Below are 19485 nucleotides of genomic sequence, written 5' to 3'. Positions count from 1 at the left end.
ATGTTTCAGCACTTTTTACTGGTCATAAACAAAGGTTTATACACACCCACGTGACGCACTCTCCACCAATAGGAATAGCGAAACTGTGAGGTATTTATGAATCACCCTCTAAAACTATGTCTGCTACATCTGCTCTAGTCTAAATGATGTGTTATGGGTTTTTATTTCCAGAAGGCTTGGTACATTCCGCGCATGCACTCATACTTCTGAATTTAAAAAAATAGCTTTTGAATTGTATATCCAAGTTCCATTTGTGTATTGTGCTTACACAATAATATTAAATAAATATGCAATTAAAGAAGGGAAAAAACATGTTTTCGATGTTTGTATTTATTTTTGTATCAATCCAACTTAGTTATTTATTGTCCAACATGTTGTGAGTAAAGTTTGTTAATTCTGAAAGATTTTAGTTTTTTTGCAAAAAAAACTACCAAGGAATCCCTAACAAAAAAGCCAACATTCTACAATCTGAAAACATTAAACACTTTAAATTACAAATAATTTATCTACATGTCATGACTGCAAACAAAATACAAATGCAATATTTAAACACTATAAAATAAAAAATAAGAACATGTGGATTAACAATTCTGGAAGCCAACATTTCCTATGACGACGGTCAATAAACACAAAAATTTAATCAAACTAACACAATATAAAACTTTGGCCTTCATTTCGCCTGCAAAAAGACTCCGCTTGGGCCATTAATTATTTTTTGCACTTTATAAAAGTGAAAGCTTTATGATTAATCTAGTCACTGCAACAAAATGTTATCATTCCTGAACGTAACAGACGATAAACAGAGTTCTGCAGTTTGGTTGAATCTGCATGATGTGAGAGACATCCAAGAGCGACAGAAGAATTCTACGGGACACAGTTTCAGTTGTCACATCTTTGCATACTGGTAGAAATTCCTTCAAAACATCCATAGATTCCCAATACACATCAAATTCCTAAAACATCCCTTGGGAATGGAAGCTACTGGAACAAGACGTCCTTAAGATCTTCACCTCTCCTTTACACTGCTTGAAGTAACTTGTGTATGCATGCCTAACACGAGTTAAGTTGCTGCTTAAACATAAACATAGCCAATCCTTGCAGGCAGTGGTGTTTGAAAAACGTTAAGTAGGCAAAAGTGACTTCCACTTTTAAGTGTCAAGATAATTGAAGACAAAGTCAAAGTCCAATGGCAGTGGAAGCTACTGGTACAAGACGTCCTTAAGATCATCAGCTCTCCTTCACAGTGCTTCATTTTGAAGCAACTTCTGTATGCATGATTAAAGACGCTGGTTAACTAAAACATAACCAACTTGAGTGTCAAGATAAATGAAGACAAAGTCAAGTTCCTGCCTTCCGAATGAAGTGACGAGATCCTCAAAGGCCAAGCGTCGCATCTCATTAAGGCTTAAAAAATCCTCACTCAGTCTTGTAATCTTGAAGAGTCAATACGACTAGCCGGAGCACAAGAGTTCGTCAATCCAAGACTAAAAACTAATTCCCTACAAAATAGCATCTTGGTTTCTACTTGGAATCCGATTCCCTTTTTTTGTTCTCGTTTAAGAAAGATGTGAAAATTGTCTTAAGTTAATCGGGGGTTCCTCGTGTCGCCGGTATTAACTTATGTTTTTCCTCTGAATGACTTGACGTGTTCAGCGCCGTGTTTGACTCCTAGACCTACTGCGGGATCGACGACGGCTGAGATGGAAAGAAAACCAAAAGTGGAGCATAAAAATATGATATTATTATTATTATAATTTAGTTAATTATTTATTTATTTATTTGTTTCTTTATTTTTTTAATTTGGTTAAAAACACAACACATTGTCGGCAAATGAAGCTAGAATGACACGTTCACAAAATGTTTACATCCTACAAGAGACAAGCAAAATCTGGACCAACCTAACAAAAAGAACAAAACAAAATACAGGAATAACATAACAAAACAGTGTGGACAATGAGCAATGGCACAAGCCTGGAATTAAACAATTCAACTAAATATCTTTGACTCAGAAACCTTTAAAAGTCTAATGCCACTGGCTACATTATTAAAATATATAAACAATCTAAGAAAGCCAAATGTTTCCTTAAAACCCACAAAATAATAATAATAATAATAATAATAATAATGAAAATTTATAAGGCATCCGCCATGACTGACGCTCATGGCGCGCTAACAAAAAGAAAAGAACAACAAATTAATCACAAAAACGTGAGGAAAACAGGTGGGTTTTTAAGCAGGATTTAAATACAGTCAAAGAAGAAGACTGACGAATTTTAAGGGGTAGATTGTTCCAGAGTTTGGGAGCAGCATGTGTTTGGGAGCAGCAAGAGTGACTGGTGCGGGGGACAGTCAGTTGCAGGGCGCTGCTTGAACGAAGGCTACGTGACGGTAGATGTCGACTGATGATGTCTGTCATGTAGTCCGGTGAATTTCCTTGAAGTGACTGGAAAACGAGAATGAGGATCTTGAAGGCGATGCGATTGATGATGGGAAGCCAGTGGAGGGACTTTAAGATGGGGGTGATATGGGTGGAGCGTCTGGTTAAGGTGATGAGGCGAGCAGTTGCATTTTGTAGGCGTTGAAGTTTGTTAATTTGGTGTTGCGGGAGGTTATACAGTAGGGAATTGCAGAAATCTAAGCGAGATGTAATAAATGCATGGACTATTTGTTCCGTAGCGGTGCGATTGAGATATTTTCGGATGAAGCCAAGGTTACGGAGATGAAATCTGACTGATTTTGACACTGCTTCTATCTGATTGACGTGGGACATGTGGGAGTCAAAGGTGATACCAAGGTTGTGACATTTATTGGAAGGATAGATGTGACAGTGTCCAATCCTGATGCTGGGGATATTGAACTTGGCAAATAAACAATCCAAGAAACGTTTAGATATCCCCCAAGGGGAAAAAACATACACATAAACATGCATACATACAAACACACATACAATTTATACAAAATATTGCCATGAAAGAATGCAGTATACAAATATAAATTTGTTATCCGAAAAACAATGCATATTAGAAAAAAGCTCAACTTTGTAATCGGCAGATTGCACATGACGTCATTGACTGCCATCTTTGATGACAAATGACAGAGAAACACATGCGATATGCGCAGTGTACAACTCTCAGCTAATGGTAACCTTTTAGTAAGCAAGTTCCATCAACGTTTGAAAGGTTCCAGGGGATAGTATGGGTTTGTGAAAATGTTTTCCAAAACAAAAAGTGCAACCTACCTATCTGGAGAACTACTACGTGAACGGCTTTTGCTTCGTGTTGGACGACTCCTGGAGTGATGTCGTCTGTTATGGCTATAAATAAAACGAATTGGATATTACTTAATACATTATTAATCCAAATTCAAATTATCGTCTCAGACAAAAGGAATGATCTTAATAATAACAGACGTTTATAGCGTGAAACAGAAAAGATAATTCAAACAATGTGTTTGATCATGTTTGTCTTGACAACTACGTTTAAAGCAACTGTCTGTATGAATTGCGCAAAATGCAGAGAAAAAGAAATACACAAGCAGATTATAAATAATTAACTGGGTGAAGTACACAAATGGGTTTTTAACTATGATTTCAAAAGAACAAATCATTGTGCTTGAGCAACAAGGTCAAAAGGTTGATTTTGCAACCAAGTCATATGGCGTGCAAAAACACTGTGTTACATCATCATATCTGGGCATCCGTCTTAGATTAGGATTAAACTTTCACCAAACTTAAGATGGGTTTAATGTGACATAACTTGTATGGTTACGGAACTGAAATCGTCGTAGCTTAGGACTGGAGTTAGTGTCGCCCTAAGGTCCGATGGCAGGACGGAGAGCTAAGGTGATTCATGAGAGCAGATGCATCCATCATGGCACCCCAAAGACCAGCACCAGGGCCCAATTTCATAGAGCTGCTAAGCACAAAAATTTGCTTAGAATGAAATTTTTGCCTTGATTAAAACAGGATTACCAAACAAATGTCTGCGTGATTTTCAGGATGAGCAAACAACAACTGAATACCAGTAACAAGCAATATGCAACAAATGGAAATTTGGTTGGTAATCCTGTTTTTATCAAGGCAAAAATAACATGCTAGGGAAATTTTTGTGCTACTGCTTAGCAGCTCTATGAAATTGAGCCCTGATCATGGGATGCATGAACCAAAGTATAAATCAAATTTCGCTTAGTTTAAAATTGATGAATAATCATGACGGCTTACATTTGTGGTGAGCAACTTCTAGATCTACTCCTGCTCCTAGCTGAATGACGTCGGTAAGGACTCCTACTTCTTGAACGGCGCCGACCTCTATCACGCCCTCTGTATGCCTGCCTCCTAAGTTGGTCTGGAGCTGTACAAACAAAATTAATAAGATGCATTAATCTGGGATTTGAGGCATTGCATGATGAGGACTTCATAGTAATTCCGGCTATATTCTGAAACAACTACACTGGCTCCCTATCTCTCAACGAATCATCTTCAAGCTGATGCTCATTGTCCACAAAGCTCTAAATGGCAAGGCTCCCCACTATATTTCTGAACTGCTTCAAGTTTACACTCCATCAAGGAATCTTCGATCAAGTTCCATGCTTCTCCTCATTGAACCCAAGTCTCGACACTCATGGGGTGACAGGTCTTTTTCTTCAGCCGCGCCACGCATCTGGAACTCTCTACCACTTAACCTTCGATCTTGTGTTTGTACCGCAAAATTCAAGTCTCTTCTCAAAACTTATCTTATGTCACAGGTTTTCAATGACTGATTTTGTTGTGTCTGTTTTTCTTTGTGTTGTGTTTTGTTTTTGTTTTGTTTTTGGTTTTACTGCGCCTTGAACACCCAGCAGGGTGGATATGTGCGCATTACAAGTCTTATTATTATTATTATTATTATTATTATATATAAAAAACGTTCATTATTATAATATTATTGAGGTATCAATATATATTTGGTTTGCGGTAACACCATGTGTGTATCTAGTTTTCTTGCTTTATATTCTACTACAACGGAGTAGATTTTGGGATTAATCCATATGGAGTTTTCATTCTTCCAATGGTGGGTGAAGTATATCTTTCATTTATACAGAACTGTCAAAAGCTTTAATGGCAAAGACCAGGGAAATAAGGTCAAGGTTCTTTGCACTATACAATTATTGCATTGGAACCCTAAGAAAATCAATGAAATCAGTTCTACCCCTTGTTTCAATTTCATCCAGCAGCTTAAGCACACAAGTCGAGTCAGTAGTAAGTTTCACTAGACACCCAAGCCTATTGCTAAGCAGGGAAATTTTAAGCAGTTTTTTCTGCAATAAGCAGCTCCATGAAATTGGGCCCTGCTGAGCTCATCCCACAGTAGATGTTCCAACTTACTTTTTCTGTCTCCCTCGGAGTATTTGACCTCAAGTTCTCGTCCAAGCAGTCTCACTCCGTCTGAATAATACAGAGCATCTTCTGCGTCTCGTTCATCTTCATATGTGATACCGAGAGTTAAGAAAGCAAATGAGGTACAGAAAGACAAACACTCCCATGGACAAACAACCAAGAAACTGTGTTGCATACAATACAGTCTGTGCACTTAAGAATAGAACTTCTAAAAAAGAAGAAAGGGTTTGGGTATTTTTTGTTAGACACAAAACACAATGTCAACAAAATTACTTACAAGATTAAACTTACAAAATTTGACAATAACGATGATTATAGAAAGCTTCCCTTAAAATATTACTTGCTGAAATGTGTAGTTTTTGAGAATGAGTAAAACAATGTCACAAAAATAATTTCGGGTCTCAGTTAGAGAACAATTATTTTAGCATGTACAACAGATTTATGCGACTCTCCTAAAAACTTTGCTCTATGATTTCCAAAAACTTGACAACTAATGAGGCTGAAACTTCAACAGGTAAATAATATTACATACATCTTCATTCACATTGTGAATGAAGATGTGTATAGGGAGTCATGTCAAGGTAAAAAAATGCATCTACAAAAAGATATCAAACCCCAACTTCTTTGAAAGAGACATCGTCATTTAGATGGAACATTAACAAATTGGTTTTTGCTAACAAAACAATTGCTGGCAGTATCAGCACCAACACACCTGTAGAAGTTTGAGATCGATCGGCCATCTGGGTCAGGAGAAAATAGTGATAACTGATTGAACATTTGGCATGATATCGTTTTAAAAGAAAAGTGAATAAAACGCTCACTGAGCGATAAACTTCAAACGGAAATTAGTCTTATTTATTCCTCATCAAATATGAAATTTCAGACAGAAATATTTCAAGGGATGTTTTCTACTATCGTTATCATTAGACCATGTAAGTTATATGTAAATCTGTGACGTTAGACAAGTTTTTTCTCGATAATTCTGTAATGTTCCTTTAAATATTTTTAAAGCTACTTGAGCGGAATGTTTTTAATGGAAATGCTACTTTAACCATTTAAATGTAATTTTGAAATGTGTACACTTCGGAATTTTTGGTAATTATCAATTAAAAAATCAGGCCCATACCTCAAGGTTTGGAAAAACTTGAAACACTTCTGCTGGTGACAGCGCGTGTCAAAATGACAATGCTTTGGTGTCATGCTTAGGAGTGTACCTCCACGCTGCACCAAAGTGGCTAAACAAATTGGAGCTCCCAACTATGACGTAACATGAGTGATTAGATTACATAACAGAGCCTTTCGCGAATCTTTCAGAAAAGCGCGTGATAAGGGTATTTACACAATTAAACTCTGTTTATAGTCATATGACTCGACTTCCTTATAGATTGAAAACATTTTAAATTAAATTCAGCAAGTTCACGACTTGACATTTTTGTTCAACCAGGCCTTTAAAGGATATTGAATGTAGGAGAATCCTCGAGGCTCTTTAGTGTAGTAGTCCAGAGGAATGTACACATCAGAGATTTCTCCATATTTTCCAAAGATCTTACGCAGATCATCTTCCCTACGAAGAAAACAAAATAATGACAAATTAAAGGCGAAGTGTCCTGAGAAGTCAGGCTACCCAGCTTGATCTGCCATGTCATTATAAATATATAAAGATTATGTCGCGCGATAACCTGTGATGCTCAGCTCAGCCATTGAACATGCACTTTGTGAAGCTACATGCAATGCCAACTTCACGTTTAGTTTTTCTTCCCATTTTTGACAGATCGGGTTTGTTTGCAGACAACGCCCTCCATTGTGCTTCGACGACGTTCTGCAGGCTTGAAATTCTCCTCTCAACTCAGGTTGGCTTTTTTGACATAAATAAGATTAGGAATAAAAATAGGACAATAAAAAAGCTCTGGTGGTTCTTGAACGGCCTATCTTATCTAATCTGACGAAGTTACGCGACAGTTTTGAGACATAAACAACAAGCAAGAAAAACGAAAAACGAGTCAAAAGACAGAACACCGAACAGAAAAAAAAGGAAACAACACAACAAAAATGTCACAAGCAGACGAACAAACAAGGGATTGTTTTTATTGTTTTTTACACATTGTATAATTATAAAATATTGGCCGACTTAACAAAAAAGAAACTGTGCAAGCACCTGACCTGACCTTATTCACCCAGGCACATGCAGTAAATAATGTTTCCAAATTTCCATAGGCCAATTTTTTTTATACCGAATTCAAAAACACTGACAAGTGACGACATGACATGGTCATGGACAACACTTATTCCGTCCATTTCCGACATATATCTGACTTCGGCCACAAAAAAATGTAATTAAAACCAAATTAAATGCACTTTGCATCTTTAATGCCCCTTAGTGACGTACCTGGTATCTGGGTGAACATTCCGTACGAAAAGTGAAGAATTCGGAGCTCTACTGAGTCGCCTTCGAGACATTTTGATGCACAACTTTAGTTACAAACACAGGGCTCTCTCGAAAAGTTGAAGCGCGCTCTACTCTAACTGTAATCTGCCGCTTGAGGGCGCAAACAAATAAACACGCCCGACGAGGATACAGCTAAAAATGTATAAACCAATTATAAACAATTATTTTATATTATCCTCTCCCCCAAAGAACGTGTTTATTTCTTATGTTATTAGTAAGATAAGACATATTCAAAGTCACCCCCACCCTTCTTTGACTCTTCCATTCGCTGAAAAAGAGTTAAATATTGTCAAAAAAGTGAGTGTTTCTTCCTCTCAAACAAAAATGATTTATGGTCTCCGCTGTGTTGAGACTCCACCAGGCAGAACCAAACACATGTTCTGCTATACTAGCAAGGATGCCAGTCAAAAAATAATATATACATGAACATTGTTAGCCTTTTTCTGGTATGAAAAGCATAATGATTTATAAACTAAATAGAACTATATACATGTAATTGTATTCCCCAGTTTTCATTTGAATTAATAGAATAGCGCATTGAAGTTTGTGCCCTGGAGTTTTTATTATCTAACCCCCCCCCACCCCCGGCCCCCAAACAACCTAAACCCTAAACATTGCCCAAAAGAATTACCATTGGGATGAGAAATGATTTAATCACAAAATAATGTACATTCACACAACAACAATAATATTCATTCACACAACAATGTTTATTTAGTGCATGTTCAATGAGTACCAAGCTCAACATTTTAATGTAACTTTCTCTTTACAGAACCCAAGCGACATCTCTCAAAAAAGTTGTGTCTTTTCCCTTATCACAACCATGTATCCAGCTATGAAAACTTAAATGATTTTTTTTTTAAACAACTCTTTAAGTTTTCTTAAAGCCAATGTAGAGTTTAAAGGCAGTGGACACTATTGGTAATTACTCAAAATAATTATTAGCATAAAACCTTTCTTGGTGACGAGTAATGGGGAGAGGTTGATGGTACATGTAAATAACATTGTGAGAAACGGCTCCCTCTGAAGTGCCATAGTTTTCGAGAATGAAGTAATTTTCCACAAATTTTATTTCGAGACCTCAGATTTAGAACTTGAGGTCTCGAAATCAACCATCTAAAAGCACACAACTTCGTGTGACAAGGGTGTTTTTTCTTTCATTATTATCTCGCAAGTCCGATGACCGATTGAGCTAAAACTTTCACAGGTTTGTTATTTTATGCATAATGTTGAGATACACCAACTGTGAAGGCTAGTCTTTGACAATTACCAATTGTGTCCACTGCCTTTAATGTACAAAATCCATTGTGGTTTCTTATGTTAATTACAGTTGACTCCTGTTACAAAAAGGTTGCAATGACTAGCCCAATTACCTGATAGGTAATAATGTATAACATGAACCTTATATTAGAGAGCAGCAAAACAAAGAAACGGTGTAGAAAATGATATTGGGAACTTAAGATTGCTCTTCATAAGCAGAACATCTTTATTAGACGCCTAGTAAAATTTACTACTCCAATAGTCGCACCACAAATAAATGGGAATTCCACACTACCAGCCCATGCTTCTTCTTTATAGCAGTGTAGTGATTGTATGTAAGGCACCTTGCTCCAAGGTTATCCAAAACCAATATGGTATGAGTTTATTGTTTTGGTACCATACTCATATATTAGTCCTATCATATATATCTTCTGTTCATTCCTCAAACCACGGCTTGGGCTCTGGCTGTTCGAACCAACATCGCGGGCAAAATACACCAGGCATGCAACTGTTACTTCACCAAACAGAAGGAACTCACAAAATTTCAATGATTTTGCTTAGTATTCTTCAGTAAAACTGAGAATAAAAATGAGGAAATCAGCTGATCTGAGGAAAAGTTGCATGCCTGATACACCCTGCAAATGTATAGACTGGGTTCGTACAGCATTCCACTGCGTACGCAGTATGCAGAGCCTAAGCTGGAGACGGAGCCTAAGCTGGAGAAATCGCCCCAAATATTGCTTTAATGAACACAATAATGTATCACAAATGCATCAAGGTTTGAATTAGAATAAATACAAAAATGTGACAAAAATAGGCTGGTGTTTTGGTGTAGGGCTAATTCAGTTTTCCGATTACATGTATTGTTAAACAAGGGAACCAAACATAGATATTGTACCTACATTATGGTTCTAATCTGTAGAGTATTATTTCTAGGGAACACTTTCAAAGCTTGACTCTTCCATAGCAAAAATACCCTGATTCAAACCCTTCACTCCAACCAATTCACCAGGGGCCGATTTCACAAAGCAATACAATTAATCGCATGACAAGTAATACCATAGTGATTTGTATTGTGAAATCACACTTCACCTAGCAACTACACACATGTACGACTATTTTGCAGTGAAGATCATTCTTAGCTCATTGTGAAATCGGGCCCAGGAATTATTAGGCATCAACAAACCTCAAAGTACTTTATCACTGACAAACTGAACATGTGAAAACAAAAACTCTAACCGCACAAAACAGAAACAATGATATGCACACTACAGTATAAAAAAACATCAACATTATAAATGTTTAGACAATAAAATAGCAAATTGGGATCTACCTAGCATCACCTAACTTATTTCTGTTCTGATTTGCAAATATAAAAACATGTTGTGGCCATCAAGCTCAAAGTCGATGTCTTTGCATTTTATACTCTAAAGCCCGGTTAATATTTCACGCGAATGCGAAGCAAATTTGCCGTCACAGCTCTCCTTTCGCAGCAATAATCGCAAGTGAGTTGAGCAGAGTTCAACCCCTGCAAATAATTCTTTGCACGTTTGTGGCGGCAACATGATTCGTATCGCATTCGCAGGAAGTATGAACTGGGTTTGGACATGTATTTCACCAGATACTTACTCCAGACATTCAACTTTCTTATCGCAAAAAAAAAGAGGAAATGGCCGATCACACTTTACGATTGTTAAGTGTTTTTTATGGCACTGTCTTGAAAAGAAAATAAGGAACACAGCTGACCGGCTGAAAAGTTGCAGGAAGATAATTTTGTCTTATTTAAAAATCTTAAAGGATTAACAAAAATTAAACATAGCTGCAATTTTCTGTTCAATATGAATCTTCAATGCAAGGTTTTTAACTTAAAAATACAACAACAAAAAACAAGGGTGAACACAAATCCGCCTCAATAATTAAGCAAACAACAGCATCTTGGTTACATTTTTACAAACGTGGTTTTTGTTGAGAAATGCATTCACTCTCAGGAAAATCCATGGATAGCTCAGCGGGTTCTGCTTCTGAAACATAAAAAAGTCAAGGGCGAGTTAAAATTGCTAAATAAGACAACGGTTCTTTTCAGAACCACCCCAACTCATTTAGAGATTGTTATTACATGGTGTTACCGCAAACTCTTCTATATCTTATTTCCTCCATGCAAAGTTTCAAATCCTACTTAAAATAAGACAACAAATTCTCAAAAGTTGCAATCGACCATTGGACAATGTTGGTCAAGTCTTGGTGCGAGACGTTCTTGTTGAGTTTGTCAACCTCTATGGTAATATAATACCATAGGCCCCGTACAGAAAATATGGACCAGTGAAAAAGCTGACAGACAAGTGAAATGACAAGCTAACTGGTCCTTATGGCTTGTCATTAGTTGAGGTCAAAGGCTGACCAACTTGTTCAACTGGTGCAGAGTTTAATAGACTTTACAGACTTTTTAATCAGGGTTTTTTTCTTCAGATTTTTCCCAAGGGTAAACCAAACCGGAAATCAGACTAAAGTAGAAAGAATATCATGACTGTTCTTTGAAGCAAAGACTTTTATTCTGACTAACCTGGATCGTGATCGCGAACGAGAACGGGATCGAGAATGGGACCTGCTGTAAGAGCGTCTCTTCCTCCTCCTAGAGAAATTTTTAAAATCAAAGACAGCATTTAACTTGAAGTAATTCATTGTTTTTTAGAAGTGCAAACTAATTCCATTCCATACAACTTGGTAAATTTTTTAATTATTATAAAAATTTCATCAAATTCGGTGGTTAAATTTCAGTGAAAACCACAACCGAAACTCACTGGAATATTGGCTGGATTTTCCTGTGCTTAGTAAGTTCTTGTGCTTACAGGCTTTATTAAATTGGACCCTGGTGAAAACCATCAATCCTAGTTTGGTGAAAACCATCAATCCTAGTTTGCGTAATAGTGCACAATATTTAGCCAAAGCCTGGTTCACACTCTCTGCGAATGCGACACAAATTTTGACGCAACAGTTGAGCTGTGTTCAACTTCTTTGAAAACAGCCATGTGACGTCAAAGTTTGCTTAGCATTTGTAGGGAGTATGAAACGGGCTTAGCAGTCGCAAATCCTTCTGTCCTGCCAAATTTCCAAAGGGTAGAATTCAGGAGGACTTGGGCCAGTATACCTAAATAATGTTTATCAAGAGGGTCGGGGAAACCAACCTTATCCAGATTATAGATACAATCATGTTGGTGTGGAGTGACAAAGGAGAGGATTTTGGAGGAAAAAGGCCCGGTTCACACTTCCTGTGAATGCGATACAAATTTTGTCGTCACAAATTCGCAACCAATAATTAGTTGCAGCAACTCCTTCAAAACATTGGCTGCGAAAACAGCCATGCGACATTGATATTTGGATCGCGTTCGCAGGAAGTATGAACCGGATTTTAGGCCACACGCTGTCCAAACTGCCTAGTCTGTAAGTTAAGGCTGAATCAAACAGTATTTTCACTTGTTTTAGTTAACTTACTTTTCCGGTGTGCGACTACGAGAGTGACTCCTACTGAAGGATCGTCGGCTACGGTACGGACTTCGACTTCTTGATCGCCGTCTATTATACGGACTACGACTGCGTGAACGTCGATCGTAAGGACTACGGCTACGGGAGCGACGGCGACCACCACGCCTCATATCCCTTCCCCTCATTTGGTTTGGTGCTAGAAAAAAATGGAAAAACAAATTGTTGTTTTAGTTCAGTTACCATTTTTAAGGTTGAGAAAATAGAATTAGCCATTGCAAAGGACTGTGGACATATGGTATAAATGCAAAAAAAATTAATGGCCTGATGTTTTGATCATGCAGTGTAGGGTCGAAACATCAGACCATTGCTTATTTTAATTGTTACAGTCCACAATTTTTCCATTTTATAAATTAAGACAAACTCTTAGACGCAACTCTTCTCTTTTATTATTTAACAATATTCACAAGAGTAGAAAACAAAATTTGAAAGGAAGCTTACTTTTTCGGTCTCCCTCTGCAAACTGGATGTCCAGCTCTCGGTTGAGGAATCGATAACGATCCAAGGCATACATAGCATCCTCTGCATCACGTACATATTCAAATGTGCTACTTTGTGTTAAGGGAAATAAAGCAAGATATACACACACAGACAAACCATGGCCACTACCAGACACAAATCTTTGCAGCTTAGAATAGACAGAACTGCTTTTAGCAAAGACTGGTAGTGAGACATATTCATGCATACATCTTGCAGAGCATTAAGCAAGAACAAAAACTATCATCCAAGTTTGCTTAACAGATTTTGTTGACAACCACCAAACCTTGTTCCATAGTAAACTAATTTGTTTGAGTAGACTTTTCTTTTCGATTGAACAAAGATAATGCAAAATGAAATGTCTCAATTTAATAAAAAGTCAGGAAAGCAACCTTCAATTAAGTGCACATGCATTTGCAATACTTGAAATTTTGTAAAATTTTGGTCAAAGGTCAGATAAATCAAACTACAACAGCCAATGTGAAGTAGAAAAGCGTTAACAAGATTAGCTTAGTTCCAGGCAATTTGACTTGACAAGCAGACAGGCATCATAAAAGGGTACAAGACGACAAATGACGACAGTAAAAACATACTAAAGAAGGTCAGACAAACAGTAAAACAGAGCGAGCAACTTAAATATTTCAAAACAACAATAAGAGAAAGAATAATTGAAGAGAACAGACCAATCAACCTCAGTGGTAAAGATTAACTTGGCCAATATAACCATGCTGATTAAATTCTGGTTAAACTGTTAGTAAATACTTAAACCCTCTAACCACAACTATTACTTTTGGAAATCTCAAATTCACCAATCAATGGGTTTTAAGTATTTGGTTTTGGAAGCTTCTCAGAAAATATTATCTTCTTACATAACCACATTACTTTGAGGTGATTTTTTTCTTCAAAATGCTTTTTACTATTGAAAGCTGCTGTAGGCAAAGTAACCACAAGTTTTTATTGCTATTAATTTTTAGAGTGATTACACCTTCCCTTTAATTGACTTTTTGAAACTTTAACCCGACAGAAGACATTCAAATGAAATTTTCTGATTGTTTATGTTAAACAACTTAAGACTACGATATGTTGAAGTCATTGTAAAATTGTGATAGCAGTTTGTAAAGATAAGCTGATGGTATACATTACTGGGCTACCCTATTCATTATTGTATTAGCTTTCCAAACAAAAACCGAAAAAGGAACAAAAAAGACAAGAGGAAAGAAAGCGCCAGGATACTACAATTACCTCAATCTTGAGCTTGACTTGACTTGACTGATTTCTTGAATGAATTTGAGCTTGGTCGTAACAATTTCTTTTTTGTCTTGACTTTGTCTTGAACGGTCCCGTCTTGAACTATTCTTGAAAGCCAACATCAACTCAACTTGTATAAATTTGCCCGACTTGGTAGGAAGCGAGATATCATGACCATGTCGTCTTGAGTGTCCAACAACTCTTGGATTTCATTAAATTTCAGTCTCTACTTTCTTGCAACAACTCTTCCAAAGAGAACATTTAAACCCCAAATTTCACCATCTCGGATACCTTGGATGCTCTTGCCCACTGCTAATTGAATCAGGAACAAGAATCGTGTAAACTCCTAATGGTCTTGATCTTGATCTTGAATCCTCAATGCCCGAAAGCTCATCTTTAGATTTCTTTTTGGTCTTGCTTGATTTTCTTGACTTGAGCGATAGGCAATCTCGTGAATTTGTAACAACCTCCGACACATCAATCGACTTGCTTGCTACTTGATCCGATGCCGAGCTTGCATGTGATTCTTGGGGCTAGAAAATCTTTAACCGCTCCAATCTTGCAAGTATCTTGTAAAGATTCTTTCTTGGCTTGATTCTTGATTTCTTGAGCCGATGCTTGATATCTCGACTTGATACCCAGAGCTTGAATCTTGATCTTTTTCGACAATATGTGGAATGGAGTGCACGAACAAAGTTGTGACTTTACCAGATTATCAAATCTTAAATTGTGTTTTTTATAAACAAAGATTTTAAGTTCAACAAAATCTTTGAGTTAAACCCAAAAACCTGTTTTGAATAATACATTTTCTAACTATAAAAAAAAAAAAAAAAGGTAAATTTTTGCCCCAAATTTTTGTCAATGGTCTTTCAACTGACCCCATTCCACATATTATTTCATCACGCGATGCTGTACGTCATTCCTGTGAAATGTGCTGTAGCGTCATAAAGCCAACACATTCATACGGAGACTGGCGCAAGCGTAGATTATCATGTAACTTGACCACTTGAACCCTTGTTCTTGTCTTTGCTTGTTGCTCTATAGGTATGTGAGCAAGACAAAAGAAACAACAAAATATATTAACAATAGAACAAGATAAGATTAACAGTTCTTAATAACCATCAAGCATCTCAAGAATTTTTTGGGGAGAAAGAATTGCTGCAAAAACAAGAAAATTACAATTTCACAGGTTTTCCTTTCAGAACTTCTGAGGGAAACAGTTAATTTGTTGTGGTAATTACTTTTTTAGGTAATCATCAAAGGTATACTATATCCTCTCTAGTTTAAGATGTCAATTTAATTTCATTTGCCCTTCTCTGTAGGTAATAGGATTCTCCAGAAATTCTTTCTACTGAAAATTAAATTAGACGCTCCGGTCATGATGTGGTGTAAAATGAAAATGCATGTAAGGATATTGTACATAACAAAAGCCCCTTGGCTCTCGTGTGTAGTGATCCAGTGGAACATATACGTCGGTTACGGGACCATACTTTGAAAAAAGTTGGCGAACGTCATCTGGCCTGTAGAAGTACACATCAAATACAAAGGTTGTTAGGATGTACAATTCAAGCATAAGCTGTCAAATTCCATTATTATTTTACTTTTACAGATTACATATTTTGAACAAAATGTGGCGGTGGCAATGGAATACTGCTACAGTATCAATATTTTCTCCACAATGAAAACATATGAATACGAGGCATTATGAAGAAAATGAAAAGAGAGTGTGAATCTGAGGAGAGGGCGTCATGTAAAGACCTCCAACTATGCACACTACAGTGAAGGTCTTCACATAAACGCCCGCCCTCTGTTGTTGGTAAGCACTAAATCTCCCCGCATCATAATGGACTGGTCCAAACAGGATTTTTAAGCCTGAAAATCACACTTTCCGTGAAGTTTTTTCCATTACAATGCCCTTAGATTTTTTAAAAATTGTGTCATGATTTTTGAATTTTTTGTAAAAATGGGGCATATATCTAATGACTAGCTGTCGAAATTATACGTGTTGGACCAGATTGTCATTTGCTGCTCGAGAGTATCTCGTATTAACCCTCCGGTCTGGCTGCCGTCGGGAGGAGGGTTACTTTATTGCAACCAAGCTTGATTGCAACTATGCCATTGATTGACTCGATGTCAGTCACTTCGTATGTCAGTCACTTCGTACCCAAGTCACTTCGTACCCAAGTCACTTCGTACCCAAGTCACTTCGTACCCAAGTCACTTCGTACCACCCAAGTCACTTCGTACCCAAATTGTTGTCCCCAAGTCACTTCGTACCCAAGTCATTTTCTAAGTTGACAAAACTGGCATCTCACAGCGTGTGTTTGTGCGGCCATTTTCTTTGTAAGTTGAACAAACAGCATTGCCTGAGCGTTCAATAAAAACATTCTCAAATGTGTATTTCATATTCAACGCACGTGCAGAATGGCGCGCTTGTCATCTTGCAGTCCTGTGGCGTTTGTGCACGAAGCATCACTCGTGCGCCCTCTAGTTCTTATAATATGAATACCAGACACTTCGGCACCTTGCAAACTCGGCACTAGCAAAGTCAGCACCTCTCAAACTCGGCACCCACAGCCTCGGCACCTTGCAAACTCGGCACCCACAAACTCGGCACATGCACAACTACAAACTCGGCACCTGGTTGAAAAGGCTCAATCTGCCACAATTAAAACTCGGCACCCAGTTGGAAATTGAATAAATCCCGATCCTCGTTGTGTGTATCGACGGGTTCGACGTCGTTCTGACGATACATACCTAATAATTAATATGTATTTTTCACTGTCATGGTGAGGTCGCCCTTTTCAAAGATCTCTACCAAAATAATTACAATTTCTTTTGTGTAAACTTTTGAAGACGTTTTCGAGTCGAAAATACGTAATTTCGATGTCCAAGCATTTTTTGGGAACATTTTACAGTTACACGAAACTTTGATCCAATAAAACACTAATTCAAAATAAAGAGTACGTGTAAATAATTTCTGTTACAGACTGTCGTGCACTGTGTTTTATTACAGGATGATCGTTACACCCATATTAAGGCTGCTGAGACATTTCACGATTGCACTAAACACGATTGACTGAGTTCCGTGTATTTCCGACATAAGCAATTTCGAAGTTTTGTATTCACTTTTCCCTGAATCATTGTCATTATTAAATTTAAAAACAGGTTCATTATGTACTATAAATTTACATTTATATACCTACCTCGCATTGTCTGGAATATTTCGCACATAAAGCGAAGTATTTGGAGGTCTACTTCCACGTCTTGACATTGTGTTTACGCTCAAAATGTCTTTCTTTTACTTTGCTCCAAAAATAGCGTGTGTACGATGCGCGCTATATCATGACGTCATCACTGGTTTACATTTCTGTGACAATTTTAAAGCAAAATAGCTGGGTACCAGTGATGGTGTGTGATAACCGCGCGCGGTACGTCATTGTTAATTCCCCCTTCTACTAAGCCCCACCCCCACTGGTATTGCTGTACAAACCAGAAATTAGAATTAGCTGTTGGCTTTTTTACAAACCAAGCTGGCCCCCTTGGCTAATGCCTCCTCCTGGCATGCAGCTAGCTATACCTTGCTTGGTAAGCTGTCTTAGCTCCTGTGCCCCCTCCCCCCCAAGAAAAAATAATAATAATAATAAATAAATAAAAAAATAAACAATAAAGTGTCGGCACAGGCGGGGGACACAAACACTGGCTGTTTACTAGTATTGCAATAACAGAAAACAACAACACACCAAGCCAAAAATTCATTTATTATTACATGCTGGGCCCAATTAAGCAAAAAAATCCTTGCTTAGTAAAATCAGATTACCGGCCAAGACTCCACTCAATTGTTGTGCTAAGTAAACATCAGCTAAATACCAGTCACAAGCAATGTATATGGCATGAAATTTGGGCCAGTAACATGTGTAAAATAAACGAGCTATTTTCGTGCTTAAGCAATTTTTTTGCTTTAGCAGCTCTATGAAATTGGCCCCTGTTTGTGACTCTATCAATGCTAATAATACTAAACAGCGCCCTCTATTTACGATAATTCACGTACATGATAAACATACAAAAGTCGCTTGACGTTTCGACTAAGTCTTCTGTATCTGTGTATCTGTCGAATACTGCAACTCACAGGATATATAAGTTGTAGGTGTGGTGTCTGTCTCGAAGGCTGAAACGATCATGAAGAAACAACTCAAGGCTATAGGAGGGGGAAATTACTCTCTCTTGCGCGCGACTGGCGACACTTGACGTTAGATTTGGTCCGTTGATGGCCGACAAGTTACCAAGGTTCTAGGTTAGACTCCCCCACAGCAACCACCAGTGATTTCACAATGACCAATAATAAATCATAATTTCTTGATTAATTTATGCAATTCATAATTGTTAGAGAAGAGACCGTGATCTTTACAAAATAACGTCAGTGCTTGCATTATTTTCCACACACGGTAAACCGAGTGTGCTAGCTAATAATGCTGTCATTGCACCGAGATGTGTTCATCTGCATTAAAGTCTCACCCCCCCCCCCCAAAAAAAAAAAGCAAAAAGGAGAAGGGGGGGATCCCCCGCCGTTAACATGATTTTGAAACATAAAGGTGAAGGAATATTCTCGTGACTCGTGGGAGTGGACAATTATTGTAAATACAGGCGACGGGAAAGTCAACACATGATGGAAAAAGCCATATTTTTTTTTCAACAGTTTCTACCACGTTCAACAAAAAGCATATCATGAGGGATCTAAATTTCATTAGAGGGAGTATAATAAACAGCAAGGACCCAATTTCATGAACTGCGAAGCACATTATTTTGCTTAGCATGAAATTTCTTCCTTGGTAAAAACAGAACTGTCCACGTGATTCAGCTTAAAGGAACACGTTGCCTTGGATCGGTCGAGTTGGTTTTTAAAAAGCGTTTGTAACCGTTTGTTATAAAGGCATATGGTTAGGAAGATGATTTAAAAGTAGAATACAATAATTCACACAAACTTGCCTAGAAATTGCTTGGTTTTCCTTTTACTTTACGAACTAACACGGTCGGCCATTTATGGGAGTCAAATTTTTGATGATGTAAAAGGAACACCACGCAATTTCGAGTGATACTTGTGTGGATCATTATATTCTATTTTTAAAATATCTTTCTAATCATA

At 37.4% G+C, this 19485-nt stretch overlaps 2 protein-coding genes across 4 annotated transcripts; both read right to left on the bottom strand.

The window, feature by feature from the left end:
- Positions 1 to 314: 314 nt before the first annotated feature.
- Positions 315 to 7892, bottom strand: LOC117295140 (serine/arginine-rich splicing factor 10-like). The gene is made up of 6 exons (XM_033777704.1): positions 7761 to 7892; positions 6834 to 6938; positions 5363 to 5466; positions 4220 to 4349; positions 3239 to 3313; positions 315 to 1695 (listed from the first exon to the last, which is right to left on the bottom strand). The coding sequence occupies exons 1-6, from the start codon at positions 7829 to 7831 to the stop codon at positions 1650 to 1652; spliced, it is 531 nt and encodes a 176-aa protein (XP_033633595.1). The 5' UTR covers positions 7832 to 7892; the 3' UTR covers positions 315 to 1649.
- Positions 7893 to 11045: 3153 nt separating this feature from the next.
- Positions 11046 to 17744, bottom strand: LOC117294568 (serine/arginine-rich splicing factor 10-like). 3 transcript variants are annotated; one of them, XM_033777031.1, is made up of 7 exons: positions 17549 to 17744; positions 15221 to 15380; positions 14337 to 14999; positions 13059 to 13165; positions 12570 to 12756; positions 11641 to 11709; positions 11046 to 11101 (listed from the first exon to the last, which is right to left on the bottom strand). In XM_033777031.1, the coding sequence occupies exons 3-7, from the start codon at positions 14462 to 14464 to the stop codon at positions 11086 to 11088; spliced, it is 507 nt and encodes a 168-aa protein (XP_033632922.1). In that variant the 5' UTR covers positions 14465 to 14999; positions 15221 to 15380; positions 17549 to 17744; the 3' UTR covers positions 11046 to 11085. The 3 variants fall into 3 exon arrangements, with proteins under 3 accessions (XP_033632922.1, XP_033632920.1, XP_033632919.1); XM_033777029.1 differs by having other exon boundaries at positions 14337 to 15380; XM_033777028.1 differs by lacking the exons at positions 14337 to 14999; positions 15221 to 15380 and adding an exon at positions 15758 to 15862 and having other exon boundaries at positions 13059 to 13162; positions 17549 to 17735.
- Positions 17745 to 19485: the final 1741 nt, after the last annotated feature.

Source organism: Asterias rubens, chromosome 9 (genome assembly GCF_902459465.1).
Source record: "Asterias rubens chromosome 9, eAstRub1.3, whole genome shotgun sequence".
In the NCBI taxonomy this organism is placed as follows: Eukaryota; Metazoa; Echinodermata; class Asteroidea; order Forcipulatida; family Asteriidae; genus Asterias; species Asterias rubens.
This window is presented reverse-complemented; position numbering and strand designations above follow the sequence as displayed.

What these genes read in the sequence shown, in the direction of transcription:
- LOC117295140 (XM_033777704.1), bottom strand. Translation starts at nt 7,831, where the DNA reads ATGTCTCGAAGGCGACTCAGTAGAGCTCCGAATTCTTCACTTTTCGTA. An exon ending in AATGTTCACCCAGATACCAG is followed by an intron (nt 6,939 to 7,760) that starts GTACGTCACTAA and finishes TTTTCTTCGTAG; the next exon opens with GGAAGATGATCTGCGTAAGA. An exon ending in AGAAGTTGCTCACCACAAAT is followed by an intron (nt 3,314 to 4,219) that starts GTAAGCCGTCAT and finishes TTTTATTTATAG; the next exon opens with CCATAACAGACGACATCACT.
- LOC117294568 (XM_033777028.1), bottom strand. Translation starts at nt 17,616, where the DNA reads ATGTCAAGACGTGGAAGTAGACCTCCAAATACTTCGCTTTATGTGCGA. An exon ending in AATATTCCAGACAATGCGAG is followed by an intron (nt 15,863 to 17,548) that starts GTAGGTATATAA and finishes GTACTTCTACAG; the next exon opens with GCCAGATGACGTTCGCCAAC. An exon ending in AGGGGCTTTTGTTATGTACA is followed by an intron (nt 13,163 to 15,757) that starts ATATCCTTACAT and finishes ACAAAGTAGCAC; the next exon opens with ATTTGAATATGTACGTGATG.